Here is a 26,144-nt window from a genome sequence, read left to right on the forward strand (position 1 = left end):
AAGTGATATGACAGGTTGAAACAATCCACAATGCAGCCTGAATGTAGTGTGTGTTTCATGTTTACATGCAAGTTTACTGCAGGGTTTTAGGAAGTGTTGTGTTGTTAGTGTGTACACTGATGGATCATCAGGATCCTGTGTGGAAATACAGCTTCTCTGGTTTAATATCTCTTATTTATGGTTGAATGATTAAGACGTTATACTATAACTTATCCTTATTTTAATGTTGAAAGTGGCCCCAGGTGGTTCTATCTATCTGTGAACACTTTGGGAATTTATGGTTGGTTTAAAAGGGTCAAAAGAAATGAATGCTAAACTGAGCACACATTGTGAATAATTTGTAAATATATTTTTTTCTTTTAAACTTTGTATAGCAAAAACTGTGAAAAGTATTATTTAATTAAGTTTATTTATGAAATGTTGTTTTAACTTTGTACAAATGTAATTAACTCATGTCAATAAACCATGAGATTAAATCAAACAACCAGCAGTTCAGAATATATCTAACCCAGGATTTCAATTTATGGAGCAACCGATTTGTCATCTTTACATGATGATGCTGACTGGAGGATACTACCATGATATTGACATATTGTCAGTATGTGACAATAGTATATATGTCAGTATGTGATTTTGGGGCCCTGTCCTGTTCAGTATGTCCGAAAGGATGTGTTACCAAACAGTACATGCATATTCAGAGGAATAAAAAAGTCATCAGTGTTGAACTTGAGGTTATTTTATTGAAAACAGTGATAGTGAATTATTTGAGCCGAAACATTTGTCCCTGAATTAGTTCTATATGAGATAGCCTCTTTTACTAAACCATGTCAAAATGAAACACAAACAGTTAAATATTCAGACATTTAAAACACAACTGATTATCAACACAACATCAAAGGGTCCTAAAGTAACGAAAGTCTCGTATTTGCATATAACTTGGGGATTTAGAGGTCTCACTCACTCAAAAATAACGACTAGGGCGCCTCGAATTACATAACTTTGATCTGTGAGACGGACAGAAAGCTTTAAACCTGCCAAGTTCAGTGTTCCCTCGCAGTTTGTTTTCCTCTACTGTATAATCAAACCATCCTCGGGAAATGGTCTGCACACTAATCTTATAAACTGTATTTAAATCATACAGTACATGTACCATACATGTTAATTGGTCATGACACTTCCAACATCCTCCATTCAAACCCCAATTACTTTTAGCAGGGAGTTTAACATGGACGTCTCCGGCAACTGTTTACATTTTTGTTTTGCAAGTTTCATAGTTGATCAACTTAGCAGTGGTTATCTTACAGGTCTGCAACTCTTGAGTGTACAAATGTTTGTACGCTTGAAATTAAAAGTTTTAAAACCGGGAAATAATGTGTCATTTTAGCATTGGCTAGCAGATGTACAAGCTTGCACATCTGTTATTTCTGCATATCCAACGCTAAGTGTGTTTAGTGTGAGAACTAGAACAAGACGATTCAGAAGGTATTTTGTAGGACCGGCCTCAGGTCTTAATGGGTTTTAATAGTCTTGTAATGATCAGTTTCGACTAGAACTGTATAATGTAGTATACAGTGGATCATGGTGATGACACAGCTCAACGTTATAAGCGGACCGACCGGCCAAGCAGGTTTGACAACATTTTCAACATGATCAAATGCCACACTACAGTGATTGGTAGAACTGCTGCTAGTCATCTCATTAGACATGAACTCACATGTCAGAATTATGTCCATTTCATCATCAACGCTCAGAAGCAGGGGGTAGTTAGCACTCCCTTAGTTTCTGGTTAATTTTTTTCCCCCGCTCCCCAGAACCCTAATCAAAAGCACAAACAATTTGTTTTGTTTTCATTTTCTTGAAGTTCATTAATGTGTACAACTTGCAGATGTGATATATTCTTTCATATGACACAAGGAGGAACTATTCCTCTATTATATATACTGTATATATAAGCCACAATCAAACCTTTTTCCAATGTCCTTTTTTTTTGTTTTTAAAGTTCATTAAGTTCTTCAATCATTTCCTAACAGTGGACAGAGTTATTAATTTTCCATCATCAACTTAATACATTCAACACTCACAGTTGAAAGTTAAAGTCACTATTGCAAGAGGACGTTGTCTTTTTTTTTTTTTACAAAACACTGTCACTACAAAAGTAAAATGTGTGAAACTAACGTGCATTTAAATTATTACATGATCCATCACAGCTTAATGATAACCTTTCTCAACTTAAAACAGAACTCTTTATAGACATCTTTATAATTACTTCAGCGTGCCAAAAAGACCTTCCTCTGCAACACCTCACACCGATCGACAAAACATAATTTATGCATATTAATAAAATAATGGGAAAAAAACGTGGGTAGCTAGTATAGTCAAACATTTCATCCAAAAAAAAAAAAAAAACACACAGGGAATAATCAGTGGATTAGTGTGAATTAACTAACTTTGTTAACGATAAGACAACAAGAACACGTACGTACGACCTGAAACCCTCTTTGTTTGGTAGCTATAAACTAGCCATGTGTGCTAGGCTCCTAGGATTAAAACCAAAGTGTCACTGCAGCGCCGCCAGGAAGGAGAATCATCTCTCTTCAAACGCAACGCCTCAAACATAACAATGTGTCAAAATACATTTTTACCACAAGGTGTTAAAACTACATCTGAATAACATATAGGGATAAACTATATATAGGTCAAAAAAACAAGAAACATGATTCCCTACAAAGGAAACAAAATATCAAATAATACTAAAATAACAATCACGGAACGTTAAAATAGTCCAAAAGAAAAGGAGCAATAAGTAAAACTAGCCCGGAAGTGAAAACACGTTCCTCACAGTTAAAAACCAGCGATGATGAAACATGTGACCATCTTTTAAAATCAGCCATAATTGCTCCAGTAATGTCTAAAAGTCTCCTTGTGATAAGATAGCACACAGGAGGGAGGGGGATGTTAAATGAGTAGTTCACCCCCAAAAAATGCTTATTTTCTATCACACCATGAAGCCTTGAATTCATGGAGATTTTCTTTAGTTTTTGTCACATTCCTGAGCCAATAATAATAATAATAATTAATCAAATTATTGGCTCAGGAGAAATGCAGCAAAAAACCTGAATCTCCATGAACTCAAGGCTTCAAGGGGTCGATAATAAAAGCAGCATTTTCTTTGCATGATCTGCTCCTTTTAAAATGTAGTGAGCCATCATTGTGACGAGAGCACAATGATGTATGCATTTCTAGCTGGGGGTCCTGTGTCATTTATTTATAGGTAGGGATACTGTGTCAGACGCCTAGGGCTGAGCTGGTAGGCACTGTAGGCCTCGGCCCGCGGCGTCACACTGACGTAAGGAGAGCCCACGGTTGCAAACTGGTGCTGGTAGGCGGCGGGCAGGCCGTGCAGCAGGCCTCCCACACCCACACCCACTCCCACGGAGGAGACGGAGGGGTCCTTCCGACCGGCCGAGGAGTCTCCTCTCCTGGACGAGGAGGAGGAAGAGGACGCCGAGGCGTACGAGGCCGCTGCTGCATAGGCGGAGGAGGGCGAGTGTCCGTGGTGGGCGTGGTGGTGGTGGTGGTGGTTCAGCAGGTGCTCCATGGCCTGCGAGGCCGAGGAGAGGGCAGCGGAGGCCGGGTAGGTGTAGAGGCTGGGCCCCCCGGGCTGGGCCACGGCCGAGGCCAGGGCCGACACCTCCTGGAAGTTATAGTGGGAGGCGGCGACGGCCATGGCCGGGGGAAAGGTCTGCTGGCGGCGCAGAGAAGACGAGGAACCACTGCTGTGGTGGGAAGAGGAGGAGGAGCCTCCTCCTACCAACACACGCTCCTGAGACGAGGACACCACCGGCTGAACCTGGGAAACACACACACACACACAATTAGGGTTGTCACAATTATTACATAATCGTCTAATCGCAATTATTTGACATAATCGCAATTATTTGACATAATCGCAATTATTTTGTGATAATCGTCATAATCGTTTACATGTTGATTTTTTTTTATATATGTTCAAACATTAAAAAAATAGTGGAAATAGCAGATCTACAAGCTCACAACGTTGTGAGCTTGTAAATCGGCGCCGGAAGCTCGGTACAGACGTCTGCGCAATGCACTATGGGGCGTTGGAAACTCGTGGATATTTAGATTATGTGTCATATCTGTCATGTGCAACTTCAAAGCCTACAAGTCAAACGGAAATGTAATTTTCAAAACACAATTAAATCTTTAATCGCAATTATTTGAGTGACAATTAATCGTCATGTAAAATGTCATAATCTTGACAGCCCAACACACAATCCAATTCAATGGGCTTTATTGGCATGACCAAACATACGTTAACGTTGCCAAAGCAAAAGTGGAACAATACAATCAAAACAAAATAATGTATGCATGTACAATTGAAGGGAATAGAAATGATGTGTTATCAGAGCTGTTACATTGCAGCTGAGGCAAATCTAACTTACAAAACCATGAGAATTGTGTATTTGCTGTCAGGAATAGTTGGCCTATATGTATATCCACATAGGAAAGATTGTGCACAAATAACAGTTGATTAAAGGTAATTGCTCTGTTTGTATGTACAGCGTTTCTACAATTTACAGTTTTTTCAAAAGTGTTTAAATGCTGTAGACGTAGACCACAGTAAAGAGATCAAGTTGAAATGATGAAGCAGTCACTCATACACGCACGCACGCACACACACACACGCAGCCTCCTTGTAATGTGAACCTTTATTAACCATAAAACCAGCATTTCCACAAACAAAGCCTTCTCTAGAGTACGACCATGAAACATTTTAGGGTTAATAAGTCTACTCTTCATTCACAATTAATTCATAATGGTATAATGGTCGGCGGATACTAGGCCTCGTACGCTGGGCTCAAAAGTGAGTTAAGCTTGTTCTCACCTGGCTGAGGTTTAAAGGGTGAGACTGACTGGGCACCAGTCTCTGTCGCTCCAGGCTCTCCCCAGAGCTGCAGGGCTGCCTGGCTGATCTCTTTGGCTTCATGTAGCTCACTGTGGAACAACAAAAACATTAACACCCATTTAGTTAATCGCAATGCTTTCAAGACTTGTTATTAGCAATGTTTCAAGACTTTCAATAACAAATTGAATACCGTTATTAACAGTTTGCTAAAAGCACAGAGGTACAGTTTTACAAGAATGGTAAGCATAACACAAAAAGGGCAAGAGGGCTTGTTTCCATTGTGGTCCTGTGTATTCAATACATCAAGACATAAGATACATACAATACAATAATCGATACTAGGAGCAGTAAAAGTATATTTACAGAAAAGGTTTGATTAACTGTTGCCCCACCACTATACACAGTGGTGTAAAGTGACTAAGTACCTGTAGGCAAATATTGTATTTTTACTCCACTACAACTATTTGAAAACTTGAGTTTCTAGTTACTTAGTAGATTTTGATTATTATTACAAAACATTCATTAAACACCTATATTATAATACATTTCAGCCATTTGAAAATAGCTGATCTACAAGCTCACAATGCGTCGCTATGAGACGCATTGTCGCTATGAGACGCATTGTGAGCTTGTGGATCAGCTATTTTCGAAAGATTCTTGTACATTTTAAACACGAGTGAAATGGGACACTCTGCATAATGAGTACTTTCTACTTTTGGTACTTTTAAGTATACATAGATACCAATACTTAATCCCAGACTTTAACTGTCACAGAGTGTTTACATTTTAGTACTTTTTCCACCACTGACTACATATAATTCACCATCCAACAGAGATACTCACAGGTGTCAACCAGGCGTGTGCGGGAGGCCGAGGAGCCCCGGTCCCCCGACGCGTGGCCCTTGACCGACGGTGCCACCACCGCCAGGGACTTGGCCTGGCGCGAGGGCATGGCGCTGACGGACAGGTGGTGGTGGGAGCGGGGCAGGGGGGTCAGGGGGCTGGCGTTGGACGAGTCAGAGTCGTGCAGCGTCACACAGCTGATCACGTTGGTCCGCTGGCTCAGGCCCACACTGCACAGAAACAATGATGTCAGTGGACTTTACCAAGTGTTTTTCCCATTGTATCAAATACTGATGGGATGTCATATGTCCCCATCCTGTGACTCATGTGGGTCTTTCATCATCATCATCAGCAGCAGCAGTGCTCACTTCACATGGGTGTGTTCTTTTGTGTAAATGAACAGCCTACTTGATCATACTACAGTCTCACACAAAAGCCCATGCCTTTAAGTGTATGGTCTGTTTCAAACTTGACTAAACTTGTCGTGTCAGTGCGACGCGTTGTGAGCATGTAGTTCTGCTATTTTCAGAACACAACAGGTCACGAGCGCAACCAAACATAACATGACTGGTCTTTTAGTTCTACTGGATCTCTTCTCCACTAGTCCCTCCATAACATTTTAGTCTAGTTTTTCTTACAATTGAGGCATTTAGCAGACGCTCTTAATCCAGAGCGACTTACAATAAGGAAGATAATACATCAATACAAACAAATACAATACAAAAGGTTGACAAAATCGTCAAAATATGTAGACTTAGTTTTAGTCATCATAGCTTAGGTTTCATTTCATTTTTATTTAAGTTTGTCAGTGTAAAGAAGGTAGTTGTCGATCATTTTTCGTCATAGTTTTATAGTCGAGGGAACCAACAGTGGTGTGAAGGTTGTGGTGCTAACCTGCCAGGTTGGAACTTGGGCTCGTCCTCTGTGTCCGTGTCACTGTGGATGGTGATGATGCTGACCGCCGGGCTGGGCGTGTCAGAGATGACGATGGGCTGAGACAGAGTGGTGCTGCAGGTGGGCAGGCCCAGCAGCGACGCAGTGGACACGCCCCTGGAGACAGAAAGAGTCAGTGGTGAGTTTGAGGTCCAGTCCAATGTCATCTGGGATCTGTTTATTTAACCCAATTTATTGAATGCTTTAACTATTGAAAAATAGCAGATATACAAGCTCACAGCGCGGCACCGAGTGCCGCGCTGCGAGCTTGTAGATCTGCTATTTTTGAAAAAGTCGTGAAAATGTGTGCAAATCTTTGAATATATGTATTTTCAAAGTGATCGTTTGTAACTCAAATTTTGCTTCTGGGTGGTTCCTGGAACTAAATATGTTGAATGGGGGTCTGTGGCCAAATAAATATCAGTTTGGGGGTCCTTCACATGAAAAGGTTTGAGAACCACTGACATAGTAGTCTCTCAAGACAGACTAACTGAGCTCCATTTAAGTGAAAAGGACCTTTTCTTTGACGATGGCTGGCCAGATTGCTGACATAGAAACATAGGTTTGTCAAAAAGTCTTAGGATTCAAAAGACACATAGAATCGGGTTAAAATTCAAATTTTCACGATTTTTCAAAAATAGCAGATCTACAGCTGTGAGCTTGTATAGCTGCTATTTTTCAATAGTTAAAGCATAAAATAATGATACACAATAATGTGTACCTGTTCTAAATGGATTAAAAAAATATATATATATATATTTCTTTTTAATTTGACTTGTATACTATATCATCAAATAGAGCACTCCCTCATGTCTAACGAGACAAATATAGCAGTGGTTCTCAAAGTGGGGTCCAGGGACCCCCAGGGGACCTTGAGGGGGTTCTAAATGGACCCTTACAATCTTTCACTGAGAGTGTAAGAAAGCAGGAGATTACAGTACCAGCTACCAACCACTGATCTAAAGTGTCCATATTGGTGAAAGCAGAAGGCTACAGTACCAACCTGTTTTTGCTGTCGCCTCGTCTAGCCTTGACCTTCTTCCTCTCCTGCTGAGACCTGGCCTGGTTTGTGCTCCTGCTGAGGGCAAAGGTCAAGATGTGAGAGTTGTGTCTGCTTATTTCGATCATGATTTAACAAAACAATTGAATGTACAGAATATAGTCCACAAGATAACTATTGGTCGAAAATATAAAAAAGAAATATGAGTTAACATGACTAAATACATTTTCGAAAGAGAAAATGAAAGATCATGTAATAATAATAATACTAATACACAGTCTTTAGCACTAGGGCTGTCACGATTATGACATTTTACATGACGATTATTTGTCACTCAAATAATTGCGATTAACGATTTAATTGTGTTTCTGTCGTTGAAAATTACATTTCTGTTTGGCTTTTAGGCTTTGAAGTTGCACATGGTAGATAGGACACATAACCTAAATATACAAAGAAATTACTGACATATTTGACAACTTTATACTTAAAAAAGAACATTGATAGTGGAAATAGCAGATCTACAAGCTCACAACGCGTCACATCGCGATGCGTTGTGAGCTTGTAGATCGGCTATTTGGCTATATGATCGACATGGGTGTCCTCATCTATACCTGGGGCAAGGAGCTTCATATGCGTGCTATCCATTACACCGACACTATAATTGCAGGGTAAACAAGACATTTGCATAAATGCTGCTTGTGGTGAGGAGGAGATTATGCATCTCTACATATTATTATCAAGCATTCCAATGCAACACAATCTGTTGCCTCTGGAATGTGCGTGGGATCTGCTGGGAACTCCTAACAAACGGCTTAGGACAGCTCACTAGCTCTACTAAATCCTGATGGAGAGACAGGATTACTTTCCTAGGTTCAGAACAAGCTGGTCAAATGCTTTCACTCCTATGGCCTACACAAATCATGGACCAAATAATGTGAGAATTTGGGTTCGATCGGGACTTATTTAATACTCTTGAAATTATTTGAAAAGATATGGTGCCCACACAACAAAACATACATCTATCTTTGAGAATACATTGAATCCTTTAAACCTATTTGTAACCCTTGCGTCTCCCATTCTGGCCATGGCATAATGGGGGTGGACACAGCTGAGTGGTTAGTGAGCCTGCCTGGGAAGCAAGAGGCCCTGGTTGTCCCAGGTTCGATTCCATGCCAGGCCTGCAATTTGTCAATGTGTGTCCCCTGAGCAGACTCTTAATTACTAATTGCTCCCCGAGTGCCGCACAACGGCTGCTCACTGTGCTGCGACGTGTCGTGAGCTGGTAGATCTGCCATTTGTCTGGAATCGAAAAATGACTGAAATCGTTGTGGTCACCCGAGACCTTCTAATGCAGGGGTTCCCAAACTTTTTTGTCTCAGGGAGTCAGGGCACCCCATAAATATATTTTTTTTAATCCGAGGCACCCTTACATTATAATTTTCACTCCTAGCACCTTATATTTATAGCATATCGTCGTTGTCGGGTGGAAACCTTGTATGTCCAAAACTGTTTGTTTTGTATTTATCATCTATAAAATGTACTAAACTAGAGAAAACAGCAGATCTACAAGCACACAACGCCTCGCGATGCGAGGCGTTGTGTGCTTGTAGATCGGCTGTTTTCACTAGTTTTGTGCAAAAGTCTTGTATGATGAAGTAGGGCTTTGCTTTACCAAAAGACCTACACATTTGAAACATGGAGATACGAGGTTTCTGCCCGACAGTGACGATATTTTAGTGATTATGTTGCGAGGAAAACGTTGAGATAATAGCCATTTTGGTTAGAACTGACTGAAAATAACTATGGGTGCCCCGTCACCCACTTTGAAAACCCCTGTTCTAATCCAAGAGAACGGGATAACAGCTCAGCCTAAGCACACTCACCTCCAGCTGTGTCCCTGCTGGACGCTGGCGTCCACCTGGTGCGTCTCCAGGGGCGACGACTGGGCCACGGCCGACTGGTGGGCGGAGCTGTGGATGGCCACGCCCGGCACCTGCTGCCAGGAGGACGGGATGAGGATCTGCTGGGTGCCGCTGGGCCACGCCTGCTGGAGGGAGGAGGGGGAAGAACAGGTCAATACAAAAAACCACACAGAGCAACACACTGCTCCCAACATCATCCCACTGCCGGAACGGGCCAGGCAGGCACGTCGAGCCATGCTGATATAAAATGACAACAAGTAGCAAGAGAGACAAAAGCCAACGGCCAAACCTTTCTCTAATACAGGGTTCCCACACATCTTTACCAATTCATTTCCAAAACTTTTCCAGAATATTTAACCCGATTTCCAGGACTATATAACAATAATTCAGCTCAATAATGAGTCGCTTACTCCTATGCGCAAATAATCATATTTCAACTAGGGACCTCGGCACCCTGACGAGCACTAAGAGTCGAGGAATTTTGTATAACACGGTTTTATTGTGAAAATAGCCGATCTACATGCTCACAACGCCTCGCGTTGCGAGGCGTTGTGAGCATGTAGATCGGCTATTTTCACAATTTCTGCCTCTAATATGAGACAATTTGGCTAATGTTTAATTTGTCATTTCAGAGGTAAAAACAAAATCAATAACCAAAGACAATGCATAGCTATTTTTTCCAGGACCTTGCAAAACTTTTCCAGTACTGGAAAAATATTTTTCTAATTTCAAAATATATCCAGGAATTTCATGACCGTGGGAACCCTGTCTAATAGCAATAAAGCACAAGAAGCTAAGAGAAGCGAGCAGCCTTTTTTTTTCGTGTGCCCAAAGCCATTCCTTTATTAGAGCAAAGCCCTTCAAAAAGATCTACCACATGACACCATGCATAGCACGTCTATTCTTTTTCTTTTGACAAGTGAAGCACTGAAAACGGTCGGGTCAGCTCAGGTGAAGACAAGTGTAGGCAACACCATGGAGCCTGTTAAAAGAGAAGAGCCAGTGAAGAGATTAGCCTAATAGTCATTGATTGGCCCCCACACTGTCTGTTGTTGACAAGCTGTCTGCCGGGGGAAATGGCATGCTGCCAGGGGCCAGAAATAGAGAAAACATTATGTTTGTATAAAAACCCCAAGGGTCAAGAGAGCATGGTTCTAAAAGGTACTTCAGTAGCTCCGCAAAATCTCCTTCACACTGAAACCAAAGAAAAAGGGGACTAGACCAGCGGTTCTCAACCAGTGGATTGGAGGGGTGGAGAAAAGACCATTCCTGCATCAAACTATACTATATAATCTGGTCAAAGATTGGCCAAATTGTCAAATAATATAAGAAAGAGGCAACATTTTTGGAAATAGCCGATCTGTAATCTCACAACGCTTTGTATTGCGAGGCGTTGTGAGCTTGTAGATTGGCCTGAAAAAGGTTGAGAACCACTGGACTAGACCAGAACAATGAGAGGCTGCAAGCAAAGCAACAACAGACCCAAGTCATCCACACATGCTCTCCATGCCTTCAGCAGACCTATGGGAAAGAATGGTCGGGAAGGGATGGCAACGTGACCAAGAATGGTAAAGACAACAGAAAAAGAAATAAAAAAGGTTTTGAATAAAGATAATTCTAGATCCAAAATATTCATGATGTGTGACCTGTGAGTGAAATCTCATGTCAACTGAGCTACTATGACGAACACCGTGATTGATGTGATATCGTAACAAAGTACAACTATGGTTTTGGTTCATCTGCCTACCAGTCGGTCAACGTCATTTTTGTTTTGTTTCATGCATAGACCGTAAAAATGTATGGGACAAAGTGACGCCATTGGTTTCTACAGACCGTAAACGAAGCAGACTTTTCTGCGATTTCCAACCCACCATCTTTCTATATCCAGTCTGAAATGCTAAAGGAAATGCAACCGCAGCAAAACATACCCTACTTTATCACACATTTTAAGATTAAATTAATGGCACCACAATTTACTAAATCATGACTAAACCAGCGTTTCGAAAACAAAGTGTTCATGAAAAGGTTTACTAAGGTAATAATAAAATCAAGTGTAAAGTTCGCCCCAAAACCTCATTGACTAAGATTTATTTTAATCTATTGCTACCGGAGACGGTGAAATTGCGACATCTGCTGGGAAATGAATAGGAACAGCAGGCTGGACAGCTTATATACAAACACAATTGAGACCTTCATAAAATACTCGGCTCAGGAAAATAAAAGACGACATGTCACACATTGTTTTCTGCTGTGTTGTCTTTCAATATGTGCAATGTGTAATTTGGTAGCTAAAGAGTACAACCAAATCTCGTGACATCTCCGAGACAGAACGACACCTGCTTAGATCCTCAATAAAATGAATGATGTACTGTGCAAGCAAGTGATTAGAAAACAACCTGTGATGTGTCTTCTTTTATATTCCTGAACCGATTATATGACAAAGGTCGTAATCGTTCATAAATAGTGTTTGTTTCATGAGCTGGTCCAGCCCGCTCCGTTCCCTGCCATGTATTTCATTGAACTTCCAGTGCGACGTTTGCCACCCATGATGAGCATCACGGCGCATCCCCGGGGACCAGAGCGTCCTTTCCTTCAGAAAGAGCTTCCTAGACGAGAACCTGGAAGTGAGCTTCAATTCCAGCGAAGAGGGTTTGCCCCTTTGGCCAATCGATCACGTTTATTTAACCCCAACTTGTAGCGAATGAGGCAGGAAAAGGCAGAAGTGAGGCATAAAATAAGATTTTGGGAATTGGAAAAAACTGTAGTTTGGCACGAGGAGAGGAAGAAATGGTTTGAGCAGAGATCGGAGGGGGTAAAGAGAGAGAGATGGTGTTGTTAGTGTTAAAGAAAAAGATCAGAGCCAGACCGATTATTTGACTTTTGACGACAATTTAGCCCAAGTTTTCAGATTATTGCAAATCTACAAGCTCACAACACGTTGCATTGCGACATGTTGTGAGCTTGTACATCATACATACATTTTAATCTGGCTTTAAATGGTTGAATAAAATAACTTTCATATGTTTATTACCTTTATCTGTCAAAAACATTGTGTTCATTTGCTTGCTTATATGCTATGTCCTCAAGTAGAACATGTTACACATGGTGACATATATGGGTCAAAACATCAGTAAAGCGTGGTCTAGGACAGTGGTTCTCATAGCGGGGTCACCAGCAAAATGGGTCATTTTAACCCCTTGATCCATATTTTATAGGTTGGCTATTCAAAAATAGCAGATATAAAAGCTCGCTGACTGTGAGCTTTTATATCTGGTACCGGTATTTTTTAAACATCTGAAAGTGTTTTAAAATGTTGAAATTATTTTCTTTTCTTTTTTTTAAGACAAATCTTCTCTTCTGGGGGTTCTGTGGTACAAAACATTTTCAGATATGGGTCCGCGGCCAAATACATTTATCGATTTGGCAGTCCCTTCCTTGGCATGAAAAGCATTGAGAACCACTGGTCTAGGACTCTCCGCCCCCCCCCAAAAAAAAAGGATCAGACCCAAAAACGTGTCATCGGTCAGGCTCGAAAGATTAAAGAAAAAAAGGAAGAGAAAAACGGTATAATAATGCGAGGAGTCTCTCTGGGCAAGTCAGTGGTTTGTTTTACCAGCACTGTGGCTGTGTGCTCCAGCAGGGTGGGTCGACCCACCCCAGCGCCCAGCCCCAGGGGTAGAGTGTACTGGGGAGCTATGCCTGCTGAGGGGGGGTGCAGGGTGGCCACCATCAGAGGCGTACAGGAGCCCTGGGGGGGAGGAGGATGGAGGGGCGGACATGGTTAGGAGCTGGAGGAAGAACATCAACCTTCCCAAGGCTGTAATTTGAGAGGGCGAGTAAGAGGGTAAAAAAAGGTCGATCGGATGGATGCGTGACGGGCTTCCGGTTCGCTGGCACTCTGTCTGGACACCTGAAATATGCAGTAGTGTATAACATCGCTGCTGTCGGAAAGAAGCCTCTTCTTATATCCATACTTTGCGTTTTTAATTAAAGCCCTACTTGATCATACTACAGCCGTCACTCGAAAGCATCAAAAGTAGCAGATCTGCAAGCTCAAAATGCAGCGCAAAGCGACACATTTCGAGCATATATATCTGCTACTTTTGATGCTTTTTAACTTCAATCCTGAAAAGTAACAGTTTTGGACATATGAGGTTTCCCCCCGACAGTCATGAACGTAACCACATTGGAAACAGACTCATGACAAACACACCTGCGACAAAATACTCATTCGCCCAACAAGCAAACTGGATCAAATAAAAAAATAGCCATAGAACCGATGAAGTGCATTCATTAGTATTCCTGTGTAATTAACTGCAATGTGATCCTGGTCCATGGGGGTTGGCCCGGGTAGTTTCACTCATAATTAAGTTGAGATTTTAAGACGCCCAGCCGCTTTCAACAGCGACACATGACGGTATTCAATTACAAAAGGAATTTGTAAAGAAACCGGACTTTAACAAAAGATAAAAATAAAAATAGGACAATTCTTTTTTTTCTCCACTGGGGGTAAATACTGCCTCATTTTCCACATCCATTCAGGCGTACTGCGGCTTAGTTAGCTGGCAAACCAGGAGAGAGACATGTGAATTGTGCCAAAATGTGAAATGCAGCATTTCTGTTTTTTTTTCTCCCTTCAATATGATGATCACACTACAAAGCCAAAAAGCATGTTGGAAGATCAGAGCAAACCCTTAAAATAACCATCGCCCTGAAGAGTTTACTGATTGTTCTTCAGAGATTTACCACTTGCCGTGATCAGTTTTTAGAATGCATCCAATTTAGGCATCCAATTTAAGTCTTTCCTCTCCATCTGTCAATACCTCAGTACAACTTCATACAATTGTGTTGTAGCGAGTAACTGTGACAAACAAATAACAAGCAACTGAGATTATACTGAAAACACTTTGCACTAGTTACATTCAAAACAGCACTAAACTACAAGTCACGTCAGCAAAACACACCCATCCATGAATCTGTTCATAGCTGTTATTTGGAAAAGAGTTGCCCATTACTGATGACTAACACTCTTAAACGGGTCACGTGATGTTGAACAACCCTACCTGTGTGAGCATACTGGGCTGGATCTGTAGTGACTGAGTAGACTGGCTCTGGGGAACCACAGGAACTGAGCTCTCCATCCTCACTGGGAAACTGGAGTTCTTACTAGAGGACTGCAGCCCTGAAAAATAAAAATAATAATCAGCTTCAGCCTACCTACAGGTATAGTATGCCACTGACTTGACAGCAAATGCATTGATAAAGACAAAAAGGCCAAACTCTACTGTAAACAATAACCCAAATGTCCTGCACATCCTATCCTGTATTAAGAAAATGTTTTTACTTCGTTTTTTTTTTATTCGTTCGAACCCAGGTTGGCTGCGCAAGAACAGAACCTTAATGCAGGGGTTGACAGGTCTCAGAGGAGCTTGCCGTTCGGGCCAAGTGTGGGTCATGTTCTACTTGTCCCGAAAAGTACATTTCCTCCTCACCTTGGATGGTGGAGGGAGGGCAGACTATCAGGGTCTGCTGGAAGGGTTCAGTCTGTGCACAGAGGCCAGCGGTGCGCGTCTGGATGGGGACGCTCTGCTGAGCCAGCCCAGGAATGTTGATGGTGGCCTGTTGGTACAGAGCTGGCTGGTAGTTGAGCAGAGGCACCGCACCTCCTGCTGAAGGCACCTGGAGAGATAGCAACACATGCTGCTTAACACCACAATAAGAATAAAAAATCACAGTCCCCACCACACTAGTGCTCCGTTTCCTCAACAATTAGCACAATATGTAGAAATATGATGGTGGCACGTTGCCCTACCCTTGACGACCTTGCAGGCAATGCAAAGGCCACTGTTCCAATTGTGCCAGACATGCGTACCTGGTTGTGCTGGTTGAGCTGGCTGCTGAAGGTGACGGTAAGGTTTCCAGCCGCGGCGCTGGGCACAGCGCTGGTGGAGTACAGGGACTTGCTGCTGTCGTAGGAGGAGCTGCGGCGCTTGCAGATCTCCATGTTCTGGAAGCACGACTTGACACTGCAGGGGGGGGGGGGGGGGGGGGGGGGCACAGAGAAAGAGAGTGAGTTTCATTGAGAACGTCATCTACTCGTGGGAATATTTTATGTTGCAGCGGTTAGCCCCTTAAGCCCTACATACTTTGTTGTATAACGAATAGCAAAAATAGCAAATAGTCTGTCAGGTGGAATGTCCAAAGCTGTTACTTTTCAGGATTCAAATTCAAAATATTTTGATGCTTTTGTGTGTCGCTGTAGTATGATCAAGCATTCATTTACGAAAACATTTGTAAATCCTCACACTTACTGAGAGCTGTGTGGGTAATCCATGAGGTGGCTCATGGTGACAAAGGGGTGACCCAGTGTCTTTGTGGGTGTGATCCTCTTGTCTGCGTCCAGTCGCAGCATCCTCTTCAACAGGTCTATGAACTCACGCCTGTCTGCTTTCTCAGCCAGCATCTCTGTCCCCTCCAGGTGAGAAGACAGGTTGACCTAGAATGCATACAAAAAAAACAATACTGAAGGTGTTGTCCCAACAATTGTGGGAAAGCATCCGTTAATAATAGCATCTCTCGTTTTGTGTATCTAAAAAGAAACATCACTTTGCTTAATCAATTCAAATTTCTTCCACCACACTTCAGTGTTTTGACACATTTGTGATAAATGAATAGAAAGAAAGGCCAATATACCTGCATCATATCATCCAGACAGTTGAAGATGTACTTCCTGGCTTCTTTTGACTTGATACCCATCTCTACCTCGTGCTCAGACGGGGTCTGAAGGACAAACACACCATTTATGGGGATCTGGTATTAGCATTTATTCCACATTATTTTCAATAATAAATATCTGTACATTAGGGGTATATATATATGCAAAAGAAATCTCAGTATTGTATATTTTCCTTTAAGGAAACCTTCAGTGGATGATGTGTGACTTTGTGCTCTATCTACCTTAATTCTCCAGAATGTATCTACTGTATCTACCTTGAGTCTTCAGAGTGGATAGCTAGAGTATCTATCTATCTTATTTCGAAAGAGAATCTATCTACCTTGAGTCTGCAAAGAGTATCTATCTACTTTCAGTCTCCAGAGTGGGTAGCTAGAGTATCTATCTACCTTGAGTCTCCAGAGTGGGTAGCTAGAGTATCTATCTACCTTGAGTCTCCAGAGTGGGTAGCTAGAGTATCTATCTACCTTGAGTCTCCAGAGTGGGTAGCTAGAGTATGTAGCTAGAGTATCTATCTACCTTGAGTCTCCACAGTGGGTAGCTAGAGTATCTATCTACCTTGAGTCTCCACAGTGGGTAGCTAGAGTCAGGGCCTCTGTTGAAGAAGCGGCTGGTCTTGGTGCCAGCACTCAGCAGGTACTCAGCAGGCAGGCCCTGGGTCTGGGAGATGTAGCGGATCTGGACAAAAAAAACAAGAACAGTTAGTAGCCTATAATAAGATGTAAATGGCTGGTCACACTGTGTGATCACCACTGCCTTGGAAAACCGCTAAGTGATATTGTGCCATAAAGGTTTGACCACCCCCTGCTTTATAGGCTAGAATTCCACTCAAGACAAAAAAATGACTTCATTTTTAAGATATACGAAAATTGAGGCGGCCTGAAGATCAATGGCTTTGTGCATGGTAGGTACCAACCTGATCATATTCGTGTGCATGGTAGGTACCAACCTGATCATATTCGTGTGCATGGTAGGTACCAACCTGATCATACTCGTGTGCATGGTAGGTACCAACCTGATCATACTCGGAAGCCCCAGGGTAGAGAGGCCAACCCAGGAACAGCTCGGCAATCACACAGCCCAAGGACCACATGTCAATGGCTTCACAGAATGGCAGGCCCAGGATGATCTCTGGAGCTCTGAGATTATAAAACACCAGGATTATCCACTAGTGCAGAAGGTAAGACTAAGTGGTTAAATGAGGCGTTGACCGTTGCCACCACTAGTCGCAAATTCTCGCATTGGCTGTCCTTGCTTATTGTAAGTCGCTCTGGATAAAGAGTGTCTGCTAAATGCCTAAATTGTGAATATTGGACTTGGGATAAAAGTGACAATGCAACTACATGCACCGAGCACCGACCTGTAGTAGCGGGACTGCAGGTAGGTGGAGCAGACGGCCTTGGAGACGTGGCTGGCTGAGCCAAAGTCGATGACCTTCACCCTGTAGGGCTGTCTGAGGGGGTCCACCAGCATGATGTTCTCTGGCTTCAGGTCCGCGTGGATGAGACCCAGACTCTTCAGCTTCATCAGAGCCGTGGCCACCTGGAGGTTAAGACACAAACCGAGTTAACGACATGGACGACTGAGAGCGATGTGACGATAACTATAAATATAGTTTTGTGCTGTGGGGGCAGAAACATCTCATCTAGATATTTTAACTTTTTGTGGGGCGTTTTCGTAAATTAATGTTACATACTAGATGGTCTCACAAAAGTTAATTTATGAAAAATAAAAGGTTTCTGCCCAACGATATAGGTTTTTAAGAGTTTTGAATGGTAGAAACGTATCTAAAAACAAAGTACCTGTTGCAGGATGGGTCTGATGTGGCGGAGGGGCAGGGGGCTGAACTTGCTGTGTTTGAGGAAGTCATAGAGGTTCTGCTCCAGCATCTCAAACACCAGGCAGGTGTGGCCCTTGTGCTGGAAGCACTCGTACGACCGCACAAAGTTGTACTCGTCCGCGTTCTCCGCACTCAGCCGGTTCAGGATGCCCACCTGTGTAGCAGAGGAACGAGGAGCAAACAGTGTTTTAATATGTACACAGACTCATTCACGTCCATACGCTTCCATACACAAGTACAGGTTATTATAACAAACTGTTACCCCAAACACTGGGTCACGTTTGTGTGGGTTGCAGCTAGTAAATATCCTTTTATCTTTTCCTACATATTGTTTTTAATTATTATTTTGAAAGATTTCTTTTTTTCAAGTGCATATTTTTGTTCAGATTTTTTTTCATGAATTGGATGAAAGGAGTTATTGCATGAAGCTCAAAGTGTAATATCTCGCCTGCCCAAATGGGCCTTCAGTCATCAGTATTGACATGATGCGGGAGACCGGGTTGGAATCCCGGGGAGGACATACTGTAAAATATACAGCTCTGAGAGTGTACCAATGTAACAAAATGGACCATTACACTGAAGATTTGCTAATAGTCTATTAAACAGTGCTGCCCCTACTAATAGTTTACTAAATACTAGTCATTAAAACCATTATTTAGTATCATAATTATATTGCCAAATGTTCTTTTATTCCACAAAAAGACACAGTTTAGGCCCGCAGCAGTTACAGCTCACCAACTACCTGAAGGATCAAGGTATCTTGTTCCCCTCCCCCCAAAGTGATTTTAAGGCAGAACTACTGGTTTTCTGTTTGTAGACTTAAGTGTAACCTTATATCTTGTTAAAACCACGGCTTAATCTCTTCCTCAAACAAAAACACAAATCACACAAAGTACCTCAATTTGGCCCTGCCTTGCGTAAGACGGGTGGTTCTTGAGGATCTTGATGGCTACGATCTCGTTGGTTCCCCGCTTCCAGCACTTGGCCACCTGGCCGAAGGTGCCCCGTCCCAGGAACTCCAGCACCTAGGGTAGAAGACAGGGTTAAGCCATCAAAAATGGGATTTGGGTTTTAAAGATGGTAAAATAATAATAATAATAATAATACCTGACTAACTACATCTCCACACAGCCACAACAACAATCTGGTAGCACCCATCTATAGAATTAACCTGGGACAATTCTCATTCTACTTCTACTGCCACAAAAATGTTCGAGTGCCCAGACATCATCCATTAGAATATGTGGATCACTGGCTTCATTCAACACAGGTCTGAAAATCTGGATACCACTAGGGGAAGTAAACTCACTTTTACCATGAAAAGGAGGAGACATTAACTAATGAAACCAAATGGACCCGTAGGTTTCATTTTACGCTCTCAAAGAGTAAAAGAACTGTTTTTGAGCGGTGGTAGACCGCTCCATAGCATGGCCGTGTGTGTATCCGTGTATCCGTGTATGTATGTGTGTATGTATGTGTGTATGTAGCCTGAACTAGCACTCAGTGACCAGAGAGGGTGCTCTTGAGTCTAGTCTGAGCATCAACTGCAATACTCTCTCTCTCTCTCTCTCTCTCACACACACACGCGCACACACACACGCACACACACACACAACCACCGCTCAGTTCACACGGGTGTGATTTTTTATCTATGTTAGCCTGTCATCTCTCCTATGGTACCTCATCAATACAGCATGGAATAGTGGACAAAGTCTTATCCAACGAACGACAACAAAACATTCAAAGTTTTGGGTCTGAGAGGCTCAATCTCATCAAGGCAGATACTGTATAGGGCTGTCACAATTATTACATAATCGTCTAATCGTGATTATTTGACATTATCGCAATTATTTTGTCATAATCGTCATAATCGTGAATGTTGAAAAGCGTCAGAAATAGTGGAAATAGCAGATCTACAAGCTCACAGCGACGCGTTGTGAGCTTGTAGATCGGCTATTTCCACTATCAATGTTCTTTTTTAAGTATAAAGTTGTCAAATATGTCAGTAATTTCATTGTATATTTAGCTTATGTGTCAGTGTCATATCTGCCATGTGCAACTTCAAAGCCTACAAGCCAAACAGAAATGTAATTGTCAATGACAAAAACACAATTAAATCGTTAATCGCCAATTATTTGAGTGACAATTAATCGTCATGTAAAATGTCATATCGTGACAGCCCTAACTGTATATGGGTCTCGGCTCTGAAAACCAACCTCGTAGCTGCAGGACACGGAGCAGAGGATCTCGTGCTGCACCAGCTGGTAGTCTCCCTCTCCGTTGGAGCTGCTGCTCTTGGTGGTGGGGGCAGAGTGTGGGATGGACTGGCCGGTGCCCGCCCCCCCTCCTCCCCCACCGCCGCCCGTGCGGGTGGAGTACGCGGCGGCGGGCGCAGACAGCTCCTCCAGGATCTGCACGCTGCCGCAGCCGCTGTTACCGCCCGCGCTGCCCGCCTCGCTCACCTCCTCCACCTTCCTCTTCTGCCCGTGACGATGGTGGTGGTGGTGGTGATGGTGCCCCCTGGTGGTGCTCCCGGACGACGACGTCTCTGCGTGTGTTGGATTAAAGACATGTGTTAATTTGGTTGCCTAAAGAAGCTATGATGAAAAAAGTTCCGGCGAGTGGCTTTTCTTCAACAAATAAGAACTAGACTAAAATATTAGGGAGGGGCTAGTGGAGAAGAGATTCAGTAGAACTAAAAGACAATACATCTGACCAAATCAACTGTAGATTTAGCCGACTACTATCTTATGATATTTAATCAACTAAAACGTAATCTCGGGCTGCGCTACTGCATCTGTTGGCAGCTCCCATTACAATTAAGGTTCTTGGTTTACCAATCATCCTAGATGACCATCTCTGTGCATTTGATGCATTACCTCTTGTTTTTCCTTGCTTGCTGTATGTTGTCTGGAGTAAATTGTATGAAAGGCGCTATATAAATTCAAGCTATTACTATTTCATTAGTGAATTAAAATATAATAATAATAATAATTCAAAAAAGTGTAACAACCTTGGTACGAGGCGGTGGAGGCGGTCTGCTCGCTGACGCGCCTGCTGGAGCCCCGAGGGAGGCTCCCCGTGCTGTCGGCGGCGCGCACCACCACCTGTCCCCGGGAGCCCGGCGCGGCGGGGGGGAACACCAGGGAGGGGGCGAAGGGAGGCACGGCGGCCATGGCCGGGGTGAAGGCGTACGCGGACTGGCCCGCCGCCGCCATGGAGCCGTAGGCCACGTCGCTGGTGGACACGTCCCACACGTTGCTCTCCACCTTGAGCTTCTTCACCCGGCAGAAGGCACTGGACGAGATGGAGGGAGGGGAGAACACCTGCAGCTGGGAGCTCATGGTTGCTCTGTCTGGATGGATAGATGGATGGATGGATTAGGGGTGGGCGATATGGTGATAAATATCGTTGAGACGATACAATCCCTCCACGATATGCCTTTTCAGAGATATCTTATATATATCGTGATACAATGATCCTTATAAAAGATCCTGTTGAACTGTTAATACAGAGATTCATTGCAGAAATCGTTTAAACCTGCATTTTGGTCTAAATCAGTAGTTCTCAAACTTTATAATGTCAAGGTCTCCCCTTCATTTGTATACTGTCAGAGTTAAGTAGGCTACTTGAAAGGGTCAATTTAGACCTCATAAAAGGAACCCAGAGAGTGACTGAGAGTCCCTGGACCCCACTTTGAGGACCACTGTTCTAAATGGTCTGTTGCTCCTTTTTCTTTTGGTTTGTGTTACATTGAAGTGGTTGTACTGTTAAGTAACTTGAAAAATAAACATAAAACCAACATAAGATAAGATAGTGTATCGTGTGATACAGCTTGGAAAAATATTGTGATATTGTATTTTTTCCATATCGCCCACCCCTAGGATGGATACATACCTTCATTATCCCACGAGGGAAAATCAGTCGCCCAGAGGGGGCACAGCGGTTAAGTCACAAAGTTACAGGTAAAAGTATGAACAATAACTGTTGTGTAGACAATGGAAAAACAAGGCACACAAAGCTAAACAATAAGAAGCATCAACAATACAGAGCAATGGTAAACAGCGGTAAAAACAACAACAGTCAGTGCTACTGTACATAAGTGTCTCACCCTTTAGGGCCTTATCTCATCATAAGAGATAGAGTGTGTGTGTGTGTGTGTGTGTGTGGTTGTGTGTGTGAGTGTGTGTGTGTGTGTGTGTGTGTGTGTGTGTGTGTGTGTGTGTGTGTGTGTGTGTGTGTGTGTGTGTGTGTGTGTGTACACAGGACGACAGCAAGAAAGGGGGGGGGGAAGAAAGGGGGGGGGGGGGGGCATTTGTATCTATTCTTTATATCAGTGGTTCTCAACCAGTGGTCCGGGGACCACCAGTAGATATTTAACCTTATGGGTCCAATGTGTTTCATTTTACGCTCTCAGTCTCAAGAGTTAAATTATTGTTTCACATCTGCATTAATTTACAAGAATTGTGTTGATCAACGTTAGCCTGTCATCTCTCCTGTGGTACCACATCAATACGGCATGGAATTGTGGACAAATTCGACAACAAAATATTCAAAGTTTTGCAAGGCTTCATAAAATGGTGGTCTGTGGCTCAAATGCTGAATAAATAACATGAAAAGGGTTGAAAACCACTGCTTTAGATGGTGTTCTCAAATTATTATAATTTTTTTCCTGTCAAGGAGGATCCCCTCCATCTGAAAATACTCTTGTGCCAGGGACATCACCAGAAGAGAAGATTTGTGCAAAAAAAAAGTGCAGATTTTTGAATTATATTACAGAAGAGGGAGATCTGTTCTGTATATTAATTTCAGAATCCTTGACAAGATTGAGAACCACTGCTTGATCTGTTGAAATGGACTGCCTGCCCTATATGCATCGATCTGGTAATTTCAGCACACACAGTTACATACACAGTAGACACATATATACTGTACATGCACCACCTATAGCACAGTCATACACAGACCATTTCAGTATCCGCTCTAAACCGGATCTGCAACCAGTGCAAAGCAAATTGATCCTAGTCTACTTACCACTACACATATATACAATATGGGCCCAAGAGACCCTTGTCCATAAGCAAGTCAAGACCATCCCACAACCACCACAGCACACACATACTTCACATCAAGGGCCAGCCAGCTACCATGGAGATCTACACATTACATGGTCAGGGTATAATGTTACATGATGACCTAGTAACTTCACCAAGCCGAGCCACGGCTAGACCAAAATACACGATTAATTGAATACACAGGACCACAATACCAACAAGGCTTCTTGCGTCACGCCTTTAGCACCATTGTATAACCATGATACCACTGACTGCACCATTTGCAAACTGTTAATAAAGTAATCAATAAAAAAACAGGGCAGTGAGTGTTTCCTGTAGCTACTAAAAAAGGCTGGGCTAGGGGAAATAGGCTCTCTTTTATGGCCTGGACATTTTGAGACTAGTAAAAAACATAATCCATAAGCAACATGTTACTCAATAAACAAGCACGATACAGAAACAAAGCAGCATCGTCTACACTGTCTCATCTAAAACCCTATCGACTGATTATTTCTCTTTTAACCCCTTGTTTGGCATGTTACGTCACACTGACTCTAATCTGGTACTACCAGCCTAGCAGCTCAAGCAAAGCTCTCAACAAATCGAGGCGACGGCTTAATGCAATCTGACACAACTGTAAAAACGTCTATTACACTTCTATTAACACGTTACAAAAGGCCGTCTAAAACTGCGGTGACGTTTAGTAATGTTTTAATTCTAAAGCATTTCTTCACGGCCATAGATAGCAGGACAAAAACAGGAATCGCCACCCGATCCACCGTCCATTGCTTGCTAACGGCTGCTAACGGCAAAGAAAAACCTCCTCCTAAACGTTAAAACAAGTTCATTCGTTCACCACAGTTAATTCATAACTCAAAATAACCCCAGCCCCAACTTCATAAACCCCCAAGATAAAAAACGACAAACATACCGTTGCTGTAGCGTCGAAATAAACGTGTAGTAATGTTGTATGACACAGGTTTAAATCCCACTGCAGCAGTAGTAGAGTATAGTGTTGTGGAAGCTAAGCTAAGCTAGGCCTGCATTGTCTATCTATGCTAGTGGAAGCACAGGCAGCAGCAGCGCGAGCGCAAATTTTCTCTCTTCTACGAAAACAAAACGACTAGTTTCGGAGTCTCCTGCGAGCGGCGAGACGGAAGGTTTCATGGTAGAAACCGGAAAACATCCCTTATGTCACGAAAAGTGGTAATTTTTTGCGGTTGTTTCCCCCCGTAGTTAAAATAAAACGGACTTGTCTTCGGGGAGAGAAATCCACTTCTCGCCGGAATCCACCACCACGTCCTTTCCTTATCAGCTGCGAGCGGCTGCGAGCGAACACTGCACGGCATTTCCGGTACTTTACCGTAATTGCCGTGCGTTTCCTGTAAATTACCGTAATAACCGGAGCTCAGTCAGAGATTTGACTTCTGCTGCCGAGGAGGAGGAGAAGGAGGGAATGGGATCTGATTGATTGATTGATTGAAGGCTTTATTAGAAGTTTGCATAGGAAAATGTACAGATTCATGACGGTACAGTTCACTGGTACAAGGTCTACTAAAAGGAGATCCATGAAAAGACTAAGCTTATTTCAACAGGAAACCATTAAAGTATCTCATATAACATTGAATGACAGACAAATAGAACACAGTACTATGCAGTAGATATGTAAAGAAAAAAGAAAACAGTAGGTCTATACAATCAGTAAGTACAGTATATACAATATATACAAGGAAGGGGCAGGTAACAGTAAGTCTAAACAATCAGTATGTACAGTATATACAAGGAAGGGGCAGGGAGGGTAGGGTTGGGCTAGGTTTTTTACCAGTTGCGAACGGCTGCTGCCTGTAAGTGGTTTTTCAGGGCATTTTTAAAGGATGCTAGTGATCCACACTCCTTTATGGCCTTCGGTAAGGCATTCCACATTTTTGTGGTGTAGCAGAAGAACGAGTTCGACCCTTTCTTTGAGTTGACTCTGGGTTGAACGTGATCTGTGGCACTGCCTCTGGTGTTGTAATTATGGACATCCTTAACGTTTATAAAGTATTTTGACAGGTACTTGGGTATCATAGTGGTGTGGTGTATCTTGTACACCAGGCCCATTGCAAGTTGCTGTACTCTGTCATCTACTCTGAGCCACCCTACTCTTAACTGGTGAGTAGCGGTGAGGTGAGTCTGATAGGGAAGGTTAAGCAGGACCCTAATTAGTTTATTTTGGGCTGTTTGGAGTTTAGTTTTAAGGGCTTGTGGGGCGTCACGATACCATACGTGGACTCCGTAGTCAAAGAGGGGCTGGATTATTGCACCAGCTATGGTCTTCAGTGTGTTGAAGTTGACCATTGGGGCGATCCTCTGTAGGAAACGAGTTCGTTGGTTGATTTTTGTTATTACTTTTGAAGTCATCTTTTCGCTGGAAAGATTAGCTTCAAGGATACATCCTAAGTAAGAGATTTCGTTTTTTCGTGTTATGACCTTGTCACCCACTTTGATTGTGAAGTCATCTACCTTTTTGAGATTATGATTTGATCCAAAGAGGATGGACTCGGTTTTTCCCAGGTGAAAAACCTGGGAAACCTGGGAAACCTGGGAAACCTGACATCATTCATTCATCATCACTACATATCTCCTTGTCTAACCACATTACTTAACCCTGGCGTGAGTGGCGTCCCTATTTTGGGGATTTTTGCCATTATTAGCAACATTTATAAACAACATTAGAAATGTTCAATTTGTTTGTTTGAATGAATGATGAATAAATGAATACATACTATCATACATTGACATAATTTCCCCATATGCAGGAGGAGTAGGTCGACATTATTATTGCGACCGAAGGTCGCAGTTTAGCATGAGAAACGAGGTCGCAGTTTACCATGAGAAACGTCACAGCTTGTC

At 42.7% G+C, this 26,144-nt stretch overlaps 1 protein-coding gene across 3 annotated transcripts; it reads right to left on the reverse strand.

The window, feature by feature from the left end:
- Positions 1-745: 745 nt before the first annotated feature.
- Positions 746-24,522, reverse strand: hipk1b (homeodomain interacting protein kinase 1b). Of its 3 annotated transcripts, none has more exons than XM_080728901.1 (20): positions 24,184-24,522; positions 21,212-21,553; positions 20,415-20,746; positions 19,095-19,223; positions 18,161-18,352; positions 17,719-17,900; positions 17,374-17,497; positions 16,917-17,036; positions 16,319-16,405; positions 15,937-16,121; positions 15,498-15,651; positions 15,118-15,304; positions 14,689-14,807; positions 13,239-13,373; positions 9,587-9,747; positions 7,707-7,781; positions 6,665-6,820; positions 5,771-6,000; positions 4,907-5,016; positions 746-3,850 (listed from the first exon to the last, which is right to left on the reverse strand). In XM_080728901.1, exons 2-20 carry the CDS (start codon positions 21,540-21,542, stop codon positions 3,266-3,268), a joined length of 3,594 nt encoding a protein of 1,197 aa, XP_080585027.1. In that variant the 5' UTR covers positions 21,543-21,553; positions 24,184-24,522; the 3' UTR covers positions 746-3,265. The 3 variants fall into 3 exon arrangements, with proteins under 3 accessions (XP_080585027.1, XP_080585026.1, XP_080585025.1); XM_080728900.1 differs by having other exon boundaries at positions 7,707-7,778; positions 9,587-9,750; XM_080728899.1 differs by having other exon boundaries at positions 9,587-9,750.
- Positions 24,523-26,144: the final 1,622 nt, after the last annotated feature.

This window comes from Nannobrachium achirus (assembly GCF_963921795.1).
Source record: "Nannobrachium achirus genome assembly, chromosome: 6".
NCBI classification, from domain to species: domain Eukaryota; kingdom Metazoa; phylum Chordata; class Actinopteri; order Myctophiformes; family Myctophidae; genus Nannobrachium; species Nannobrachium achirus.